The sequence below is a fragment of the Lithobates pipiens genome, unplaced genomic scaffold (assembly GCF_037356315.1).
Source record: "Lithobates pipiens isolate NorthernLeopardFrog02 unplaced genomic scaffold, aLitPip1_a1.2 Scaffold_22, whole genome shotgun sequence".
In the NCBI taxonomy this organism is placed as follows: domain Eukaryota; kingdom Metazoa; phylum Chordata; class Amphibia; order Anura; family Ranidae; genus Lithobates; species Lithobates pipiens.
This window is the reverse complement of record NW_027507784.1, coordinates 305,392,386-305,415,482: the sequence shown is the minus strand read 5'-3', so window position 1 is coordinate 305,415,482 and position 23,097 is coordinate 305,392,386. Positions and strand designations below refer to the sequence as shown.

The 23,097-nt window shown below is 45.7% G+C and overlaps 2 protein-coding genes across 2 annotated transcripts in view; one reads left to right on the top strand and one right to left on the bottom strand.

Moving 5' to 3' along the window:
• Window positions 1-3,651, bottom strand: part of PALB2 (partner and localizer of BRCA2) — a 36,656-nt gene extending 33,005 nt beyond the window's left edge. Inside the window, exons 1-2 of the mRNA XM_077449318.1 lie at window positions 3,590-3,651; window positions 3,045-3,170 (exon numbers count right to left, since the gene is read on the bottom strand). The gene's annotated coding sequence lies outside the window, so the exon portion shown is untranslated. The remainder of the gene's footprint in view (window positions 1-3,044; window positions 3,171-3,589) is intronic.
• A 56-nt stretch (window positions 3,652-3,707) lies between these two features.
• Window positions 3,708-23,097, top strand: part of DCTN5 (dynactin subunit 5) — a 36,404-nt gene continuing 17,014 nt past the window's right edge. Inside the window, exons 1-2 of the mRNA XM_077449321.1 lie at window positions 3,708-3,838; window positions 5,607-5,675. Coding sequence (XP_077305447.1) covers window positions 3,791-3,838; window positions 5,607-5,675 — 117 coding nt within the window. The 5' untranslated portion in view covers window positions 3,708-3,790. The remainder of the gene's footprint in view (window positions 3,839-5,606; window positions 5,676-23,097) is intronic.

Genomic DNA, 23,097 nt, shown 5'->3' with positions numbered 1-23,097 from the left:
CCAGAGCCAACCTTTTTTTTTTTACCTGAGCCCGTCTGATCCAGCGATGTGCAGGAGCCCAGTGGCTCCAGCTGCTGTCTCTGTCCTCATTGGACAGATTGATAGCAGCAGGAACCATTGGCTTCTGCTACTGTCAATCAAATCCAGTGAGACGGGAGACGGGGGGCCGGGCAGAGTCCCGCTGTCTGTGTCAATGGACGCAGCAACTGGCTCATGGGTGAGCCTGCACAGGTGCTCTCATGGAAAGTGGCTTTCTGGGGGGGCACCCACTGAAGGGGAGGAGCCAGGGGCTTCAGCGGGGGAACCCCAAAAGTGTAGGATTGGAGGCTTCTCTGTACAAAACCCTTGCACAGAGCAGGTAAGTATAACATGTTTGTTATTATTTAAACACTTAGACCCCTTTCACACTGAGGCGTTTTTCAGGCGCTTTAGCGTTAAAAAAAGCGCCTGTAAACCGCTTGAAAGAAGCCTCATCTGCAGTCCCAATGTGAAAGCCCAAGTGCTTTAAGAACCCTTTCACAATGTCAGCGCCCGAAAAACGCTCGTAAAGCGCTGCTTAAACTAGCAGCGCTTTACCAGCGTTTTTCGAGCGTTATTGGGGCGCTTTTAACCCCTGCTAGTGGCCAAATAAAGGGTTAAAAGCGCCCACAAAACGCTGCTGCCAATAGTGTTTTTCAGGCGTTTTTCAGGCGCTTCCCATTGATTTCAATGGGAAGGGGCGCTTTATTCACCGCTCCAAAAGCGCTGCAAAGAAGCTGCTTGCAGGACTTTTTTTGACGCCCTGCCAGCGCAGCGCCTTGGTGTGAAAGCACTCGGGCGTTTACATTGGGATTGCAGTTGCAGCTTCTTTCAGGCGTATTTTTTAACGCTGAAGCGCCTGAAAAACGCCCCAGTATGAAAGGGATCTCGGTGTGAAAGCACTCGGGCTTTTACATTGGGATTGCAGTTGCGGCTTCTTTCAGGCGTATTTTTTAACGCTAAAGCGCATGAAAAACGCCTGAAAAACGCCCCAGTGTGAAAGGGGTCTTAAGGACCGAGCCTCTTTCTGAGATTTGTTGTTTACAAGTTAAAAAAACTGTTTATTTTTGCTAGAAAATTACTTAAAACCCCCAAACATTATACATTTTTTTTCTAACACCCTAGGGAATTAAATGGTGGTCATTGCAATACTTTCTGTCACATCTTATTTGCACAGTGGTCTTACAAGCGCACTTTTTGGAAAAAATACACTTTTTTGAATTAAAAAATTAAGACAACAGCAAAGTTAGCAAAATTTGTTTTTATATTGTGAAAGATAATGTTATGCCGAGTACATTGACACCCAACATGTCACTCTTCAAAATTGTGCCCGCTCGTGGAATGGGGACAAACTTTTACCCTTAAAAATCTCCATAGGCAATGTTTCAAAAACTCTACAGGTTGCACGTTTTAAGTTACAGAGGAGGTCTAGGTCTAGAATTATTGCTCTTGCTCTACCAATCGTGGCAATACCTCACATGTGTGGTTTGAACACTGGTTTCATATGCGGGTGCGACTCACCTATCTGTTTGCTTCTGCACGCGAGCTCATCGGGATGGGGCGCGTTTACATTTTTTTTTTTTTTTTTTTAAATATGTGTCACTTTTATTCCTATTACAAGTGATGACAGAACCTCTTAAATATGAGATCTGGGTTCAAAAAGACCTCAGAAGACCACTTTTATGTTAAACTGGACTGTCCGCTGAAGATGAGGATACTGGGGTTATGGCAGCTAGCTGTTGCCATAACAATGATATCCTCCTTCAAAGTACCGATGTATAATGACGGTGGGTGTCCGGAAGTTGTTAAAAAAAAGCAAACCTTTACAATCACTTTAACACTAAGGGGCGATCAAGAGGTTAAGTGTGTCCTAGGGAGGTATTATAACTGTGGGGGGAGGGGACGGACTGGGAGTACAGAGAGATCGCTGTTCCTAATCACTAGGAATAGGAACACGACACAATACGATCATACGGTACTCTCCTGTAAGGAACGCGGATCTGCTTTATTTACATTGGCAGATCCCTGTGCTGCCTCTCTGGGGAGCGATCGCGGGTGGCCGGCGGACATAGCGGCCTCTGAACCCATGCATCAGCTCCCTCGCTGTGCAGCTGGCGCACGTGTGGCTACACTGTCTCGTGGTACATTGTTTTGCGCAATAGGGCCACCATGCCGCAGTATATATGCGGTGGCGCTCATTAAGTGGTTAAAAGAGAAGTATGGATTTTTTTTTATTTTGTTTTAAATATACTTACTTAGGGGGATGCAGCATCTGTCCCCTGCCAGCTCTGACACTGAGAATGGAGCGATCAAACAAAGCCGATCGCTTGGTTCTCAGAGCTCCATGAGCAGAGAGATAGTGACTGTCAGTCACAGCTCTCCCCACTCACTGGAGCCCTGGGCTGGGGAAGGGTGGCAGCAGCTTGCTGAGAGGCTGAGCTAGGTGCTGGTCCAGGCATGTTGGTGGGTCCCGACTTCACTGTCATAATCTTTCCTGAGCCTGGACCGGTTCTGTGATGTTAGCGGACGTCAGACCACTCTCAGTAGAATTCATTATTAAGGATGAGCTCCGGCGTGTCCGCACAGCCCACGTGTAGAGTCTGCCAGGAAGTCGGCACTGCGCCATTGTCCTGATGCGCGGCTACAGAGATCGGGAAATGTCTCACTGCCTGTGATTAGCGCAGCGCCAACTTCCTGGCAGGCTCTGCACGTGGGCTGTGCGGACACGCCGCAGCTCATCCTTATTCATTATATAGCAGATTACCCCTTGTGGTTGTTGATTTGTCTGCAGGCCCGTCTGTCCTTTATTTGTGTCTGGGGATCCGGCCAGGAGGAGACCTCACAGCAACTTGCTGTCCAAGGGTGACAACACTCACTGGGTGTCTATCCATGGAGGAGAAATGTTGTCACCCAAGGATGCACAATACGGAGGAGGACCAGGGGCCTGGCTATCTGCACTATACAAGGGACATGCTGTCTAGGGGGAGCCAGCCATGTTATTCCTTAAGAGACCTGAGAGCACATACCAAAAGCAGAGGAGGCAACCTTCTGTCCTCTATACAGTACGGAGGGGTGACAGGCTCTGTCAGGTTTTTATTTCCGGTCTGTGTTCCCACTGGGAAGATTCATCCTTCTCCATTTGACCACGGTCACTGGAAAATAAACAAATAGTCATTCCAAAACTTTATTGTCACCGGAACACGAGAAAGGAAATTCTCTAAAGGGGCACTTCTCACTTTAGAGAGTCACTTCCTGTTGTGTCTCCAATACAGGAAGTGAAGAGAAATTCCCCCCCAATGGGGCACACACAAAAAGTAACACCTGATAGGGGTTGTAACCTTTTCCCACTCTTTACAAAACGGACAGACATTGTATATACTGTACATAATGTACAAATGCAATATACAGACGTGTACAACAGAGCAGAGAGGCTCAGCTCTGCAAGAAAGAGTGACAGAGAACATTAAAGGTCAGAGAAGAACTGCAGGGCGGACGGAGCCCGCTGTACAACGACACGGCCTATAGGAGCTGCTGGGACTTGTAGTTCTCCAGCACAGGACATGGTACCTACTTTACAGGCGCCTCGCTCCAGCAGTCACGTGTTCCATGTCCTCCGGCCCCGCCCACTTCTCTCTGGTAACATTCCCTCTATCCAGGCCCCGCCCACTCCTCTCTGGTTGTAGTCCTTTTCCTCCGGTCACGCCCAATCCTCGATGACAGCGGCTCACGTGATGCCCGGGCACGCCGGATGTGACGTCTAACCGGAGGAGCCATGGAGCTGAGTGAGCTGCTGTATAACAAGTCGGAGTATATAGAGACAGTGAGTGTGCTCGGGGCTGAGTGAGGTGCTTCATACATGGAACTTGCACCTATAGGTGGCCTGTGTTTAATGCCCAGCCTTGCCACATCTGTAAACATTCATACCTTGTACACACTCTGTGTGACAGCTCACTGGCCTATGCAGAGGGGGCTGGTGTCACCCTAAATAGAGTATATCCTTATGATCTGCGTGTACACATGGGGGGAGATTTACTAAAGCTGGAGAACTCAGAATCTGGTGCAGCTTTAGATGCATAAACTGCAGCTTCTGCCTTCAGCTTGTTCAATTAGGCTGTGGCAATGAAACTTGCAAGCTGATTGGTTTCTATACAGAGTTGCACCCTCCAGAATTAGTAAATAAACTCCACGGTGACCAGAAAAACTGAAAACCTGCCCCTTCTGTAGCGGTGGTCCCAGCCTGGCTTGGTCTTTATGACCGGAGACTGGTGACTCAGATCCAGCTCTGTATAGGAAGGGATGATCAGGAATGGGATACAAGGAAAACTCTTATAAAATGCATTTGTTCTGTCATCATAGGCCCAACCCAGTGTAAACTTTGCATTGTGTAACTTCAGCTGTGTGCAGTATGCACCAGATAGCTGCACACAAGAGATGGTCAGAAACTGCGGGCGTGACAAAAGAGAGCTGGTCGGAGACTGCGGGCGTGACACGAGAGATGGTCAGAGACTGCGGGCGTGACACGAGAGATGGTCAGAGACTGCGGGCGTGACACGAGAGATGGTCAGAGACTGCGGGCGTGACACGACAGATGGTCAGAGACTGCGGGCGTGACACGACAGATGGTCAGAGACTGCGGGCGTGACACGACAGATGGTCAGAGACTGCGGGCGTGACACGAGAGATGGTCAGAGACTGCGGGCGTGACACGAGAGATGGTCAGAGACTGCGGGCGTGACACGAGAGATGGTCAGAGACTGCGGGCGTGACACGAGAGATGGTCAGACACTGCGGGCGTGGCACGAGAGATGGTCAGACACTGCGGGCCTGGCACGAGAGATGGTCAGACACTGCGGGCGTGGCACAAGAGATGGTCAAAGACTGCGGGCGTGGCACGAGAGATGGTCAAAGACTGCGGGCATGACACGAGAGATGGTCAGAGACTGCGGGCATGTTTCAAGAGACAGTCATAGACTGGAAACACATTACACAAGACTGATGCGGATTACTGCTACAACAGTGGAACACAGATTAGTGTAGAGAGACACATGTCTGCAGACAAGGACAATGCCTACTCTACATGCCTTGTGTCCACTCAAACACATTGAGCCAATCTCCTGATTGGCTCAATGGCTCCCGTGTAATGCCTGGTGAGCTCAAGAACACAACACTCAGCCTGGGAAATCTCTGGAAACCTCTATGTATAATCCATGCAACATCCATGCAGCAAGGTAGAAAGGCTGGTGCTATGGAATTCAGCTAAAGCAACATTTTATTATTGCAGATGAATATTTGCCAAAAATCCAACGCGTTTCGGCCATCAGGCCTTAATCATGACTCAAAAGCCAATCAGGAGTGCGGCTGAATGAAAAAATACTGAAGCTCAGGTCGGAGCTGATGTACTAACAATCCGATGTTAGTACAGCTACCTCCCCTGCTGCACGCAGGCCGAATGTTGGACAGTTTCTAGTTTTAAGATACTTATTCCGTCTACATAATCATATTCATTTTCCTTTGCTTTAAGTAATAAAAAATGTATGACCATTAGTCACAGACTAAATCTCTGTAATGTGTGTGTTTTTTATTACTAGGCATCTGGAAACAAAGTCAGCAGACAGTCTGTATTGTGTGGAAGCCAGAACATTGTACTGAATGGCAAGGTTAGTAACGTGACACGTGTATACCGTGAGTATGGGGAACAGAAGCAAGCTTCATGAAAACAAAAGAATACTTAGTGACATTTAGTGATTCTTTTATATGGTTTTACTGTTCACTGTGTTGCTGTTGGAGATTTCTTTTCACTGTCCTATCTTGAAAAAAACTGTAGTCAGCAGAACAGGAAGTGATTAGAAATCTCTCTTACAGAGTCCCAGATATCAATAAAACCTGACAGGATTTCTAACCTTTCTCCACTCAACCCCCCCCCCCCCCCAAAAAAAAATAGACATTCACTTTAAATCGACCCTGTCACTATTTTTCCAAGGTGAGAAACCTTAAAGCGTAGGTCCAGCTGAAAGAAAAACATTTTTAAAAGTCAGCAGCTACAAACACTGCAGCTGCCGACTTTTAATAAGCACACTTACCTGTCCAGGGTGCCTGTGATGTCGGCCACCTGAGGCCGACTCGTCTCTCGGGTCCTGGTGCCGCCACTCCAACTAAGGGAAACAGGCAGTGGAGCCTTGCGGCTTCACTGCCCATTTCCTGCTGCACATGCGCGAGTTGCACAGCGCTTTGTGAATGGCTGGCTGTGTTCTGGGACACACACAGTTCCCAGAAGACACCGCGCCACCTTCCCCAGAAGACAATGCGGGTAGGAGAAGACTGAATATCACCGTGGTGTAGGAAGTAGGAAGTGGCAGATTAGGACGATCTGCCTAGCAACAGCCATTTCTAGTAAGTTAAAAAAAAAATGTTCTTTTTTTTTTTTTTTTTTTTTTTTTTTTTCAGATTGGTAGGGACATTTTTATGTAATTTTTATTTTAATTTTTTCAGATTGGTATGGACATTTTTATGTAATTTTTTTTTTTTAGTTTTTAATACAGTGTAAAATATATCATGTAACTTTATCTAAATGGAAGCTTTCTAGATGCATATGATGAAAGCTTGTTAGCGTCCGACATGCATCTGGGTGTTTCGGATGCGCGACTGTCTGCTTTGCAGTTTCTTCCACTCCCTTACATTTCTATTATGTCCTTTAGTGATCGTGGATGAGCTCAGGCATGTTCAGATACTTGTCTGAACTAGGAGTCGACCAATATCGCTTTTTGAGGGCCAATACCGACTTTTCAGCTGCCTTTCAGGCCAATAACCAATATCAGGTGTTGATATTCTGTTGATTTAAACTTTTTATTTTTACACTATCCTTTTTAAAAAAAATATATATATATGTTTTAGCACTTTTATTGCTGTCGCAAGGAATGAAAACATCAATTGCAACAGTAATATGCAGTGACAGGTGCTCTTTATGGAGGGATCGGGGGTCTATAAGACCCTAAACCCCTCCTCTGCACTTAAAAGTATGCAAAATGTCCAGATCAGTATTTTTGAATTCTTTCTTTTTTTAAAAACTGGCCCCTATAGGATGCTAGTAATCCGGAAGTGATGATATGACATTGGTTCCAGATTGCTAGATCCTTAGCTTTGTCCGGATCTTCGGCCAGCTGATGGATGTGCCGGCTGGTCGATCGGGCATACCAGTGGAGGGGGGGGGGAGTGGGGAGTCCCCTCCCGCTGCTTGTAATAACAGCAAGCGTTAAAAAAGCCGACTGTCTGCTCTAAAGAACGGTACAGCTTGGAGCAATATCAGTAACATTGGTAAGTTTGTGACTGATGCTTCAAAAAAAAAGTGAATATCGGCCATACCGATAATCAGTAGACCGCCAGTCAGAACCCACCTGAACTATCCTAGTAAGCTGTCACTGCGGATCACTGACTGTAAGTGGCAGAAGCATTCCCCTCTACATGTATACACGCTCCTTTCATGCGTGCCGCTGTGCACCTCTGATGCTTATGATTGGCAGAAGTGCCAGCTTCCCAAGGGGATAGTTCTGGCAGGTTCAGACTAGTATCCAAACATGCCTGAGCTCATCCCCAGTAGTGTTGAAGGAAAGGTTGGATGAAATTACAGAGCACATTGGGGGACACAATTTCTCAGAAACACAACATCTTTTAGCAAGCTTCTGCTTCTGCTTTTAACACAGGGGTGTGTGGTGGCACATAAAAGTACAAAGTATATCTAAATCCAGGAAAAAACATTCTTTATATTGCAGCTTACCAGTCCTTTGATGTGGTGGCTACATTCATTTTCTTTTTCTTCAGGCTAAAAACGTTTTCTTGAAGTGCAAAAAAAACAAAATACTTGTTCATAATGTCAGATCTTGTGTCTTGTAATTTCTATGCACACAACTGAGATCTCAAATAATGTTATCTGTTTTCCCAGCTCTCTTCTGTCATCTACACCAGTGGTCATCAGCCCTGTCCTCAGGGCCCACCAACAGGCCAGATAACTGAAATACATCACAGGTGATATAATTTACTGATCCGTGATTGCAGTATTCTAGTCTACATCTCCCCAAGGTAATACATAAAATCTGGCCTGTTAGTGGGACCTGAGGACAGGGTTGATGACCACTGATCTATAGAACACCTCATACTATGTTATGGAGAGGGGTCGGGAGTTGTTTGTAGTTCTGATTAAAAAGAAGCCTATGGTGATATCGCTGCTTCACTGCAGATACAGTACAGTTAGTGAGTGTTGTCATCCTAAGATATGAAGTGTATTACTGGCAGGAATACCAGTTGAAAACGAATGCAGCCATCATATGTAAGGACTGGTAAGCTGAGATATAATACATACATATAATACATTTCATTGTTTGGTTTTGGGGATTTCTTCTTTTCATCTTTTAAAAATCATGGGAAAAATAGCTTTAATGGTGAACCATTTGAAACTGCAAATGTTTCAGAATGATTTGCATCAGTAAAATTGGATGCATTCTAAATATATTGAAGGTTCATAAAAGTTGGGTTTGTAGCATAGAAAATTCAGATGCGTCTCCAACAACAGCAACAATGGCTTTCTCTGTGTTCAGGCACTCGAATGACGCAGGCACTGCCTGACCTTTCAGGCAGATTGATCTTCTGCTTGACAGGGATAGTATAGTTCTGGCCTGAAGTTATTGAGGATGGAGGAAGTTGCGTTGGAGCGTGCGCTCAGGTAAGTTACCGCTGAATAAAATTTAGGGGGGGGGGGTTATTATTATTACCACTGATACCAATGAATGGGGGTTTATTATTACTACCACTGACACCAGTGCAGAGGACTTTATTGTTACTACTGCTGACTTCATTGAAGGTTTTTTTTTTATTACCAGCAGTGTAGGGTGGGTTATTACCACCAGTGAAAGGGTGTCTATTATTACCACCAGTGAAGTGGGGTTTAGGTTTATTATTACCACCAGTGAAGAGGGGTTTATTATTACCACCACTGAAGGGTGGGTAATATTATCACCAGTGAAAGGGTGTCTATTATTATCACAAGTGCGGGGAGGGGGGGTTTATTACCACTACCAGTGAAGGAAAGTTTATAATTACCATCAGTGAAAGGGGGTTTATTATTACTACCAGTGAAGGGGCATTAATATTGCTTTCCACTGACAACAATGAAGGGGCTTATTTTTGCTGTCATCATCACTGACACCAATTAAGTATGTTTATTATTGATCACTGACACTATTGAAGGGGGGTTAATTATTGCTACGACTGACACCAATAAAGGGTGGTGGTGGAGTTAGTTATCAATTGTCAGTGTTACTGACTCCAGTAAAGAGGGGTTCTTATTGTTGACATTGTCACTGACACCAATGGGGGGGAGTTTGTATCAATGCTGCCACACCCTCAATGAAGGGGGGGGGACTTATGACTGACACCAATACAGGGGTTTATTATTAATGCCTCTGCTCTCATCTAAATGTAATTTCACAGAAACCCCAGCATAGCTGTGGCATTATGGTACTTACATATAGATGGGTGTGAGAAAAGGATACCATGCATTGCAATTTCTGGAATAGAGAGATACCAGCTCTATGCTTTTTGTTCCTTGGTTTTGTTGCGATACACATACCTATCTCCTGACATTTTTTAATTGAATTTTATTCTTAAACTTGTCCCTTCACTCAATTTGTGGATGCAAAAAAAAAGCCAAATGTGGATACAAATGTGGCCCTTTTAAGTTAGACACCACTGTACTACATGGAATCTTTGATACGTTAAGATGCAGTTCCTTTTTTCAACCAGTGGATAAGGAGGTGCTGTTGCCATAGTCATAGATCACTTTTGAAATGCCCAAAAAAATAAAACCTATTAGTGAACTGAGAACTGTGTGTTTTCCAACACAATTGGTTACAGTGTAATTTTCAGGCTGCACTAGAGAAGAGAAAGAGAAGATCAGAATGATTGTTTGTTTTTTTCTTCAGACACTTTCAGTCTGATTTATAATGTTTAAAGTACTCTGGAAATCAAAATACAGTGGTGTGAAAAAGTGTTTGCCCCCTTCCTCATTTCCTGTTAATTTGCATGTTTGTTACACTTAAGTGTTTCGGAACATCAAACCAATTTAAACAATAGTCAAGGACAACACAAGTAAACACAAAATGCAATTTGTAAATGAAGGTGTTTATTATTAAAGGTGAAAAAAAATCCAAACCATCATGGCCCTGTGTGAAAAAGTGATTGCCCCCCTTGTTAAAACATACTATAACTGTGGTTGTCCACACCTGAGTTCAATTTCTCTAGCCACACCCAGGCCTGATTATTGCCACACCTGTTCACAATCAAGGCATCACTTAAATAGGAGCTGTTTGACACAGTAAGGTCCACCAGAAGATCCTTAAAAGCTACACATCATGCCGAGACCCAAAGAAATTCAGGAACAATTGAGAAAGAAAGTAATTGAGATCTATCAGTCTGGAAAGGGTTATAAAGCCATTTCCAAAGCTTTGGGAATCCAGCGAACCACAGTGAGAGCCATTATCCACAAATGGCGAAGACATGGAACAGTGGTGAACCTTCCCAGGAGTGGCCGGCCGCCCAAAATTACCCCAAGAGCGCAGCGACGACTCATCCAAGAGGTCACAAAAGACCCCACAACAACGTCCAAGGAACTGCAGGCCTCACTTGCCTCAGTTAAGGTCAGCGTTCATGCCTCCACCATCAGGAAAAGACTGGGCAAAAATGGCCTACATGGCAGAGTTCCAAGGAGAAAACCACTGCTGAGCAAAAAGAACATCAAAGCTCGTCTCAATTTCTCCACAACACATCTTGATGATCCCCAAGACTTTTGGGACAACATTCTGTGGACCGATGAGACAAAAGTGGAACTCTTTGGAAGGTGTGTGTCCAAGTATATCTGGCGTAGAAGGAACACTGCATTTCATAAAAAGAACATTATACCAACAGTAAAATATGGTGGTGGTAGTGTGATGGTCTGGGGCTGTTTTGCTGCTTCAGGACCTGGAAGACTTGCCGTGATAAAAGGAACTATGAATTCTGCTGTCTACCAAGAGATCCTGAAGGAGAATGTCCGACCATCTGTTCGTGTACTCAAGCTGAAACGAACTTGGGTTCTGCAGCAGGACAATGATCCTAAACACACCAGCAAGTCCACCACCAAATGGCTGAAGAAAAACAAAATGAAGACTTTGGAGTGGCCTAGCCAAAGTCCTGACCTGAATCCTATTGAGATGTTGTGGTATGACCTTAAAAAGGCCGTTCATGCTTGAAAACCCTCTAATGTAACTGAATTAGGACAATTCTGCAAAGATGAGTGGGCCAAAATTCCTCCAGGACGCTGTAAAAGCCTCATTGCACGTTATCGCAAACGCTTGGTTGCAGTTGTTGCTGCTAAGGGTGGCCCAACCAGTTATTAGGTTTAGGGGGCAATCACTTTTTCACACAGGGCCATGATGGTTTGGATTTTTTTTCACCTTTAATAATAAACACCTTCATTTACAAATTGCATTTTGTGTTTACTTGTGTTGTCCTTGACTATTGTTTAAATTGGTTTGATGTTCCGAAACACTTAAGTGTGACAAACATGCAAAGGAACAGGAAATGAGGAAGAGGGCAAACACACTTTTTCACACCACTGTACAATGAGACACAGATTTTCTTCATTAAAATATTTATCGCTATTTAATGTAGTATATTTGATACTTGTAATTTTTTTAGATTATATTTGTAGCTTAAAGCTGAACTCCAACCTTGCCTTCAGTCTTGCACAGTTGTACAGGCTCCTGTGCTGAAATTGCTTACGATGCTTTCACTGCACACTTTGGTTCCAGAATCTACTAGAATGGCCAGCTTTAGCCTCAGCTGCCTATTCAGCCTGTTAAAGAGAGTCCCCCTCCTTATGGCCATAAAAGGATACAGAGGCTGTGTGTATTGTGAGTAGTACAGAGGAAAGGGAGGCGGAGACATGACGAAAATCTGGCATCTGTGAGACCTGCAGCACTTATATCCGCAATGACCCGGAAGTACAATGGAAGCTGTCAGACAGCTGCTGGTTTCTAGCAATGATTGGGAGGTGATGGGCCTGGCTTCTGATCATGTGACCACTGTGACATGATCACAGTGATCCCATGAACAGGAAGAACATGCTGCCCCCAGGGCATAATAACCCATTTAAAGGGACACTTTGGCTGGGAAGGACGGGTTAAGACTGTCCGGTTTGTAGACAAATTTCACCCAATTCAAGAAGCTATTTTTTTCATTTTTTTTAACCACTTGACCTCCAGAAGGTTTTACCCCCTGGGCATTTTTTGCTATTCAGCATTTTGCTACTTTAACCGGTAATTGTACAGCCATGCAGCACTGTACCCAAATTAAATGTATACAATTTTTCTCCTATCGTCTCTGAGACATAGGGCTCTTCCCTCCGGGACAGGAAACGCGTCACCCAAATTTGTTTAAAGGCGGTCCTCCAGGCCTTATCCTTGAGTTTTTTTTGTGTTTCCTGCCAGACAGGAAGAAAGCATGTTAGGAACCTGGGGAGCTCCATGCTCAGGGCTGTGCTGTGTGAGCACCTGAAGTTACCTTCTCTGCCTCAGCACCCTTCTGTCCAGCCAGGGATGAGAGGGCTACTGCTGCCATAAGACTCGGAGAGAGTCGGGGCCCCTGACAATGTGGCGGGACCCCGCCCCCATTACGTTGGTTACTTATTCCTCTGCTGACATCGGTGACCCCGGTCCAACGGACAGGCGGCATCCAGTGCAGCTGCAGGGTGCATGTCTGGTGGAACAGGGAAGTGCCGTCCACTCGGTAGTTCCGGGTATGCAAAGAGGAAGTACGAGCATCGGAGGCTGGACTTCTGTGCTCCCAAAAGCGGAAGTGAGGTGAACTTTTGGCGGAGCTGCATCATCAGGGGGTGCCGGAGACAAGGTTCTGGTCTGAGCGTGTCAAGCAGATGTGTAAGACATCCGGAGCCAGTGACAGACCCAGCAGAGGCTGTGGCAAGCACCAAGGAGCCATGGAGGGCACTGCCGCATCTCAGGCGGTTGTTTCCAGTTCTTCTGGCACTGGTACCTCCCAGGTAAGCGTGGTGAGGGCTGGCCATGTCCTTACCCTGGGGAGGTGGGGTCCTTTGGACCAATTTTCCTTCCCTGGGTGGAGAAACACAGGTGACGGGCTGGGCACTTCCTCTGTTTGATCCCAATCACAGTGGTGGTGAAGGTCTGGGGCAGGCACTCATGGGCGTTTTTGTTTTTTCTTTTTGACTTTTAGGGTAAAGCCCAGGACAAGGCCCAGATGGAGCCCCCTAGGAGAAGATATGCCTTTTGTGGGTCAAAGCTAGGTTCCAATTGGAAAAAAACACTTTTCTCTGAATGTGTCAGCAGTTTGGTTAAGGACGATTTTATGACGATTTTATGACGGCATGTCACAAGATCCTTACGTCCGTTAAAGAGGAGATTGCATCCATGTTCCAATCTTTTAAAGGGATGATGGATAGGATGCAGGGTCCCTCTATGTCCCTATCCAGAGCAGCAAGTATGATTGTCCTATCAGAACCTAGTCAGGAGGATAGTGAAGCTAGGGAAAGGGAACCCAGGTCACTTGCCTCCTCTAAAGTGGACTCGGGGTCTGATTCAGAGGGAGAGGAAGATTCTTCCAGAGGGTCCAGGTACAGATTGACGCTGGACGATGTGGGGGACTTACTGAAGGCGATCTGTGACACCTTGGAGATCAGGAGGAGGCAGTACAGCTTTCCAAGCACAACCTCATCTATCATGGGGTCAGCGCACAGAAATCCCAGGTATTCCCTGTGCACAAATGTCTAGTGGAATTGATCTAGCCGGAGTAGGAGAGCCCTGAAAGAAGACCATTATTTTCAGGCAGTCTTAAATACAGATTTCCCTTTTGAAAAGGAGGCGGCCCATCCTTGGAACAAAATCCCAAAGTTGGATGCACCGTTGGCTATGGTTTCCAAAAAGACTGATTTGGCCTTTGACAACCTGGGATCCCTTAGAGACCCTATGTGTTGGTGAGAAGAGCTTGGGATGCTTCTTTTATTGGGCTTAAGCCAGCCCTTGCAGCTACTTGCGTTGCCAGAAATTTAGAATGCTGGTTAACGCAGTTGCAATCCCACATTTCTGCAGGCACGTCCAGGCAAAAACTGCTCAAATCTTTTCCTTTACTGTTTAAAGCAGTCGGCTTCCTAGCAGATGACTCTGCGGAATCAGTAAAGCTGGTAGGCCAGGTCAGCAGCACTGGTAAACGCTGCAAGAATGGCCGTATGGTTAAAAGCTTGGTCAGGGGATGCAACATCAAAGCTCAAGCTTTGTGGATTGCCTTTCTCGGGTGATCACCTCTTTGGACCTGGGCTTCAGGAGGCACTGGAGTGTACCCAGGACAAGAAAAGAAGAAAAAAACATGGGGCAAAAGTTGTTTTCAAGGTTACAGGCAGCAAACCCAACAGGAGAGAGAGGGTCCTCCTAAAAAACGCTGGACAGGTCAGAAGGGACAAGGAAGAGGAGGAATATTATTCAATCCACCTCAGACCACCTCACAGCCCAGTGACTCCTGTTCCTCGGTGGGAGGAAGATAGGGGGACTTCCTCTCACAATGGACCAACGCAACTTCAAGCCCGTTTATATTGGAAATAATAAAAAACATCTGCAAGTTGGAATTCAATACCATTCCCCCTCCCACTTTTCTGGTTACCCCGAGACTGGAAGAAAGTGGGGGTTCTGAGTTTGCTGTTAGGGGAGCTGTTGGATCAACAAGTCATCAGCCAAGTGCCACATGCAGAACGCTGCCAGGGGGTGTATTCCCACGTATTCGTAGTTGGAAAACCATCAGGCAAGTTTAGGTTAATTCTCAATCTCCGTCCTCTGAACAAGTTTATCAGATACAAGCGAGGATGGAGTCTATCTTTAAGGTAACAAATCTCCTGTTTCCCGATTGTTATATGGTAACGATCGATCTCAGGGACGCATATCTGCATGTGTCGAAACATCGGGATTTCCATAAATTCCCCAGGCTAGCAGTCAGAGTGAATTCAGAAGTTCTTCACTGCCATTCGGACTAGCATCCTCTCCGAGGATTTTCACAAAAGTTCTGGCTGAAGCCTTAGCTCCGCTGTGTGTCATGGCCATTACAGCGATCCCCTATTTGGACAATCTTCTGTTTGTGGCCCAATCTTATCAGCAGCTGGAAGAGAACTTACAGGAAGCACAAGATTTCCTGTGCTCCCTTGGTTGACTGATCAATTGGGTCAAGTCCCAGCTGATCCCAGCCCAGGAAGTACAGTACCTGGGATACAAGATATTTTCAACAGAGAAGAAGGTCTTTCTCCCGTTAGAGAAGATTGAGAAAGTGGGTCTAGCGGTGGCGCAGCTTCAGACCAATCAGGAAGCCCATATCATGTGTTTCCCAGCAGTCCCCTGGACAGGGTTTCACCAGCGCCCATTACATACTATACTTCTACACTGCTGGGATGGCAGCCAGCAGAGTTGGGATCAGGCTATGCCCATATCGACCAGAGTCAAAAGGGCACTGTGGTGGTAGCGAACCAGTCACAATCTAGATAGGGGTCTGTTGTGGTTCAGACCAACAGCTCTGGTGGTGACAACAGACACCAGCCCTTTCGACTGGGGAGCTGATCTGGATCAGGGAACTTGGTCTCAGGTTGAAGCCAGGCAGACCTTGAATCAGAGGGAGCTACTGGCAGTGCAGAGGGCTTTAGAGTCTTTCCAACAAAGAATAAGGGGACAGCACCTTCAAGTAAGGTCAGACAATGTGGCTGTAGTTGCATACATATACAGTTGATAGCAGGAAAATTTAATTAAACCTGGCATCGTTGACAGCAGTCCACTTAAAGGGGACTCAGAACTCTCTGGCGGACTTTCTCAGCCATCAGCGAGTAAAACAAGATGAATGGTCACTCAACCAGGAAGTATTCAAGCAGATTGTGAGGACCTGGGGCCAGCCGGAGGTGGATCTTTTCGCTTCAGAACGTAACAAGAAGGTCGCCCAGTTCTTCTCCCTGAGTCCGCTGGATCAAGCCTGGGAGATGGATGTCTTCACCAATACATGGCACTTCAGCCATTGCTATGCCTTTCCTCCAGTAAGACTAGTCACGGCGGTTCTCCAGAAGTTTTTGAGTGAGAAGACAGATCTCATTCTGATTGCTCCATTTTCGAAGAGGAGGGCCTGGTTTGCCACCCTAAAGAGGCTGGTCTTATATTCCCCGATTCCTCTCCTGGTGAGGGAGGATCTGGTCACACAGGGACCTCTTCGGCACCCTCAGGTAGAGACCCTCAGACTTACAGCGTGGTATTTGAGGAACAGCTGTTGAGGGCTCAAGGGTTTTCAGAGAGTCATCAAGACCCTTTTAGAATGTCGTAAGCCAGTAGCCAGGGCCATTTATACCAAAATCTGGAGAAGGTTCAATTTTCTTGGCAGAGCAGAGCAGGGGCAGGAAGAACCAGGAATTCCAGCAGTATTGCCCTGAGTGTGTTTCTTCAGGTCTCCCTACAGCAAGATCAATTTGTAAGGAATTCCTTTAAAGAGGAAGTAAACCCCGATGGGTTTACTTCCTCTTTCATTCCCTGCAAAGGCAAAGCATAATGGACTACTATGCATCGCATAGTAGCCCATTATGTGTCACTTACCTGACACAGGAGCCAGCGAAGTCGCCGCTGTCCCCTGTAGTCCGCCACATCCATCTTGCTGGTGGCGTCTCGCAGCTCCGCCGCTGTCATTCGGCGAAGCCGCGATGACGTCACTCCCGCGCGTGCGCACGGGAGTCGACACGCGCGGCAGCTCCATTCTTGGAAATGTCCCGGGGGGGGGCTGTCTCAGAGGCTGTCATGGAAAAAGAGTTACCGTTAAGTCTAGCTCTGTTTTTTTCAAACAAATAGAGCTTTCTTTTCACAGCTGTTTTTTTTTTTTTTTAATGTTCTTTTTTTTTTTTAAACTAGTTACGGACCGCCGCCACAGTAGTACTGCGGCAAGTTGGCTCCCTACGCAAATCACCATCATTGTACGCTGGACGGTACACAGTAATTTGTGAGCGGGTGCCCATTCACATGTGGGGGAGCCAATCAGCGGGTCCAGCAATGGCTCCAGAGAAAGGCAGAACAGGGATCTGTCAGTGTAAACAAACAGATCCCCGTTCTGTCAGGGGAGGAGAGAGTGATGATCGTCTGTTCCTAGTAATTAGGAACAATGATCTCTATCCTCCTCCAGTCAGCCCAGCCCCCATACAGTTAGCAACACCTCCCAGGGAACACACTTAACCCGTTGATCGCCCCCTAGTGTTCACCCCATTCCTTGCCAGTGACATTTATAGAGTAATCAGTGGCTATTTTTAGCTCTGATCGCTGTGTAAATGTCAGTGGTCCCAAAATAGTGACAATAGTGTCCGATCTGTCCATCACAATGTCGCAGTCCCGCTTAAAATCCCAGATCACCGCCATTACTAGTAAAAAAGATAAAAATGCCATAAATATATCCCTCCATCTTGTAGATGCTATAACATTTGTGCAAAAACAAATCCAATATACTCTTATTGCGATTTTTATTTTATTTTTTAACCAAAAATATGTAGAAGAATACACATTTTTTAAACTTTTTTGGGGGATAATTATTAAAGCAAGAAGTAAAAAAAAATAGTTTTTTTTCAAAATTGTCGCTCTTTTTTTGTTAGCACAAAAAATAAAAACCGCAAAGGTGATGAAATACCACCAAAAGAAAGCTCTATTTTTTGGGTACAGCGTCGCACGACTGCGCACTTGTCAATGTGTAGTAGTAGTCCATTATGCTTTGCCTTTGCAGGGAATGAAAGAGGAAGTAAACTCATCAGGGTTTACTTCCTCTTTAAGTGATTAAAACCCCAAAATGTTCTACTTTCTGTTATAAAACATATCCAGTAAGAAAAATCAAACTTCTTCATAAATTTATGCCAAAATATATTGATCAGTAATATAACTTTACACTGATTCTGGTACTAATGACACTGACTGGTCTAGGGGCAATGAATGTGTTAAATGTATGCCTAACAACGTGTAACGTGCTGCTTTTACTTTTCAATCTGGCCATTTTTTCTCCCTGCTTTGAAGAAACAGCCAGATTGCTATTCCTATGCTCACAGAGTTCTACGTGTTTATAAACACAGAACTCTATGTGTGATCTGACACAGCGGATCAGCTGAAATCTGCTGCCAAACTCGTGCTGTGTCCAATCACAGCACAGGTAATACGCCATATCCCCATTGCACACGTTTCTGGATAAAGCTCTAGAAGATTTGGGTGCTGCAGCAACCACCAGCTGGAAACTGGATCAGAAAGCCACAATGAGGATATTGGCCAGCACACCATGGATCGTCAAGTAGTGTCCAAACAAGTTTTTTATTGAAGCATGATCACATCACAGAACATGTAGGGCAATGTTTCGGAAGTCACAAAGGACCCCTTTGTCAGGCATGTGATGATCACAGCACAGATCGGCAGGGGGACCCGCGCATGCAGCTTCCAAACCCAGGAGAAAGCTGTCACCTGCCAACTGCTCTCAGTATATTTACTGTGAGTGGTCAGCGGGTAGTTAAAAAAAAAAAAAAAAAAACTTTTGACAGCTTTCTTTTTGATACCTTAAGTATAGAATTGGCATACGATTAGGACTGCTCCCATTGTTCCTAAGCTCCTGTTTGTCTTCCTTGTAATCTCTGGTATTTTCAGCATGTACAAGGTATTTGTGTAAACAGGTTTTTACTTTGTTGTTGTTAATACCCTGAAGCCTGCCTAAAACCTACTGAACTGTAGAGGTGTAGCAGAGTTGCCAGCCCAAAATGCATTTTGTTTTTGTATGGAAAACTTGAAGGCTCAACCTGTTTCTGTACACTGGGGGTCAGTAACCAGTGGATCACCGCACAGGTGACTGGTAGATCGCGGTCTGGGCTTGCTGACCCGCCATCTCAGAGCATCAGAGTGCAATGCAGGGGGAGCTATTTGTAAAGTTGGAGCTGTAGTAGGGAGCAAGAGCCTCCTCTGTAATGTTGGTTCCTGTCCCATGCGAAGTGATACCAACTGCACTCCACCTCTTATCCCAGGTGGTGGTCTCCAGAGTGGTGCCATCAGCGGGAAAGACGAGATCTCTAGTTCAGTGTGAAGCAATACACCAGGCATAATAGTATGAGACTGCTTTCACACTGATGTGCTGTGGTTTACCCAGAATACTTGCAGCTTCCCTGTGGGTTTGCTGTGTTTAGACACAGACTTCATTTATACCCTGTGGGTTTGGTGCAATTTCTGAAACCACACCTGCAGGATATAATAGAAGTCTATGGCAAAGCGCAGCTAACCCAGGAAGGTTGCAGATGCACTGCACTGCACCCTCACAAGCGATCCAAGCGTGTTTGACAAGTGGTGGTGGAGGCAATTTGTTGCCACCTCACCACCTGATTTAAACCCATGATTGGCATGCAATCACACGATTGCGACATGATTTGGCAATTAAAATGGTTTAAATAAGGTGTGAGGGGGCGACACTGTGCCTGGTGATCTTTGACTTCTCTCATGTTGTTCAGGTAGATTTCCACCTCTTTAACTACTTCAGATCCGCACTAGTATAGCCAAATGATGGCTACAGCGTGGACCTACTTTGGCGGGAGGGTGTCAATAGATGTCCTCCCGTGCTCGAGCGGCCTGCGCGCCCTGTGATCAGCAAGTCTGAGACTCGCTGGATTACAGATCGGAGTAAAGGGTTGATCCTGATCCCTTACCGCGCGATCAACTGTCAGCCAATGACAGCTGATCATATGATGAAAACAGAGCCAGTAATCGGCTATTTTTTCTCCTCGCGCTGATAGCGCAAGGAAGGGAAATAAAAGCCGATCACTGGTGGCTGTCAGAGGGACATCAGTCCCAATCAAGGAGAGCGGCCACCAGCTCATCTGTGCCCACCTGACATTGCCACCTACCAGTGCACAACAGTGTCCTCTACCAGTGCCCAGAGTGCCTCCCATCAGTGCACACAGTGCCACCTATCAATGTCACCAATCAGTGCCTCATCGACAGTGCTGCCCATCAGTGCCAGCTATCAGTGTTACCTATCGGTAACACCTATCAGTGCTATCCATCAGTGCCGCCTTATCTGTCCCCATCAGTGCCGCCTCATCGGCGCATATCAATGAAGGAGAAAAATTACCAAAATTTCATAACAAACTATGAAACATGATTTTTTTTTTCAAAATTTTCTGTCTTTTTTTTTTTGTTTAGCAAAAATAAAAACCCCAGTGGTGATTAAATAGCACCTAAAAAAAAAAAAAAGCTCTGTTTTGTGTAAAAAAAAAATAAAAAATGATAAAAATTGAATTTGGGTACAGTGTTGCATGACCGTGTAATTGTCATTCAAAGAGTGACAGCGCTGAAATTGGTCTGGGCAGGAAGGGGGTGTAAGTGCCCTGTAAGCAAGTGGTTAAGGTTGCCTACCTCTGTTGTACACGATGGGTTGGAGTTAATAAAGGACAAAAGGGAGTTCTCGTTACTTCACCTTGCTGTTCACCTTTACTAAGCTGAGTGATTATTTATTTTGCTAAATTAACAGACTTTTTACTGCTTTAGGAAGTCATCCCAATTGTGTTGATAGGAGTAAACTGCCTAAAACGATACAAATGTTAGAAAAGTCTCTACTATAGCTGTAGGTCTGTTTACAAAAAACATAAGGTCACAACAATATACACTCACTGGCCACTTTATTAGATACACCTGTTCAATTGCTTGGTATCACAAATGGCTAATCAGCCAATTACATGGCAGCAGATCAATGCATTTAGGCATCTAGATGTGGTGAACACGACTTGCTAAAGTTCAGACTGAGCATCAGAATGGGGAAGAAAGGGGATTTAAGTAACTTTGAACATGGCATGGTTGTTGGTGCCAGATGGACAGATCGGACACCCAACTGACACTTTTGACACTCTTTTTGGGAATCTGTGACATTATTACAGTGATCAGTGCTAAAGATATATGCACTGACACTATAAATGACACTGGCAAGAAAGGGGTGATCAAAGGGTTAAGTGTATTCCCTGTTTGTGCTTTCTTACTGTGGGGGCACAATGAGATCCGTGTTCCCGATTAGCAGAAACACTAGATCAGTGTCCACGCCTGACAGCATGGAGGTTTGCTTGTTTACATTGACAGACCACTGTTCTGTCTCTGTGGGGAGCGATCGCATCCGCGGGGCCCGCTGATTGGCTGCCCCTGTGGCCAATCAGCGCATGATCGCGGCTCTGGCGGGGCACGCGCCCCCCAGTGGCTATTGACAAAATCATATACAGGTATGTGATTTCGCGCAATAGAGCCGCCTTGCCGCAGTATATGTACAGCAGGCGGTTGGGAGCATGTTAGGCTCCTGTCTAGTCTATATTTACATGCAGAGCAACCTATCTGGAAAGCCCCCTCCTCCAGACTGACATCCACCCATCAAGGGATTTAGATATTTGGATAACTACTCCCAAGAGCCAACCCAGTGCTTGCATCAGGGATGAGTGCTTTTGAAAGGAGTAATGAGACCAGAGGGTGCTGTGATGATTTCGGGAAGCTATGTACAGCATGATGATTGTTCTCAGTCACCTGCCTGCAATGCATAGAGAAACACATAGACCCAGTGATGATATTACTGGGACTAAAATAAGGGATCTAATGAAGACGGGTTTTATTTCAAAATTCCATAAGCATGTTTAGAAAGGGGATAGAGAGGAACCAGGCAAGGCAAAATATTAGGACAAATGCCATATGAGCAAAGAAGACTAAAAACTCCAAAACAAAGTTACAAAAAGTAATCAGCATGAAGGCCCCAGGCTGGCTACCCTAAAAAATCGCATACTCCAGGACAAATCGCATATTTTAGGACTCATCTCATGACATTCCACACAGTATTGTTTGTTCTGTTGGCTTCTGGTCACATTCTCATACATGGGCTGTCAGTTTTCCATTTGCCTGAGCTCTATTTCATCTATGCTCCAGGATGGACTAGCAGTGCATGCTACACCCATTTGAAGCCGTTTCTTACCTTACTTTAGCTCGTATCTCCAAGGATATATGTTATGGATCCGTACTCGCACCTATCCTCTGGTCAATTGGCTCATGACATATCACTGCTGGCCATTAGCAGGTTACAGTGGGCAGGTCCTTTTAGTGGTGAGGGGCCCCATTCACTCATTGTGGCATTAGGTGTGACACCATCCACAGTGGGGCCAGACCTGTCTCCATTTTAGGTAGTTGATAGGACCTGTGTTCTATAGGGGGTCTCTTTTGGGGAGGGTAGGCTCCCCTCCCTTGTGAGGCTGTATCCTCCACCCCACTCATCTGCATTTTGTGGTGGGGGGTTGGTTTTGGGGAGGGTAGTTTAGGGGAGGTTTTATTGCTTGGTGGGTATGTGGAGTATGCGATTTTTAGGGGGGAGGGGGTGCCTTCACGCTGATTACTTTTTGTCTTTGATTCAATAAATTTTGTATAGGTAAGGGTCGGTTCACACTGGGGCGACTTGTCAGACGACTTAGCTGCCTGACAAGTCATGTCCCGTTCTGTACATTGGAACGGTTCTAATCTGAGCGAAACAAGTCGCTCCGACTTCGAAAAAGGTTCCTGTACTACTTTGGGGGCGACTTGCATTGACTTCTATAGAGAAGTCGTTTTGCAAGTCGCCGCAGCGGTCGTGTCTAGATCGCCTGGGGCAGTCGCGCTGCAGTTCGTGCTGCCTCAGTGTGAACCGACACTGACTGGGAGTGTTTAGTCTTCTTTGTTTTGTCCCAGTCAATTTTGATTACTCTCTCCTAGTATAACTAGGTGAGCCCTACATGCGTTATTACCTTAGCAGGATTCCCACATTTATCTTAAGGCAAAATATTAGTAGAATTAAAGTGGTTGTAAACAGGTGATACATATAGATGAAACAAATCCTCCTACAGAAGTTGTATCTGTGTATCTGCAGTCTTCTACATCCGCTCAAAGTGCAGAATTGATAAGGTTTTTTGAAAGTGTAAAAACAATAAAAGGGGGGGGGGCGGAGGGGGGCAGAGAACTG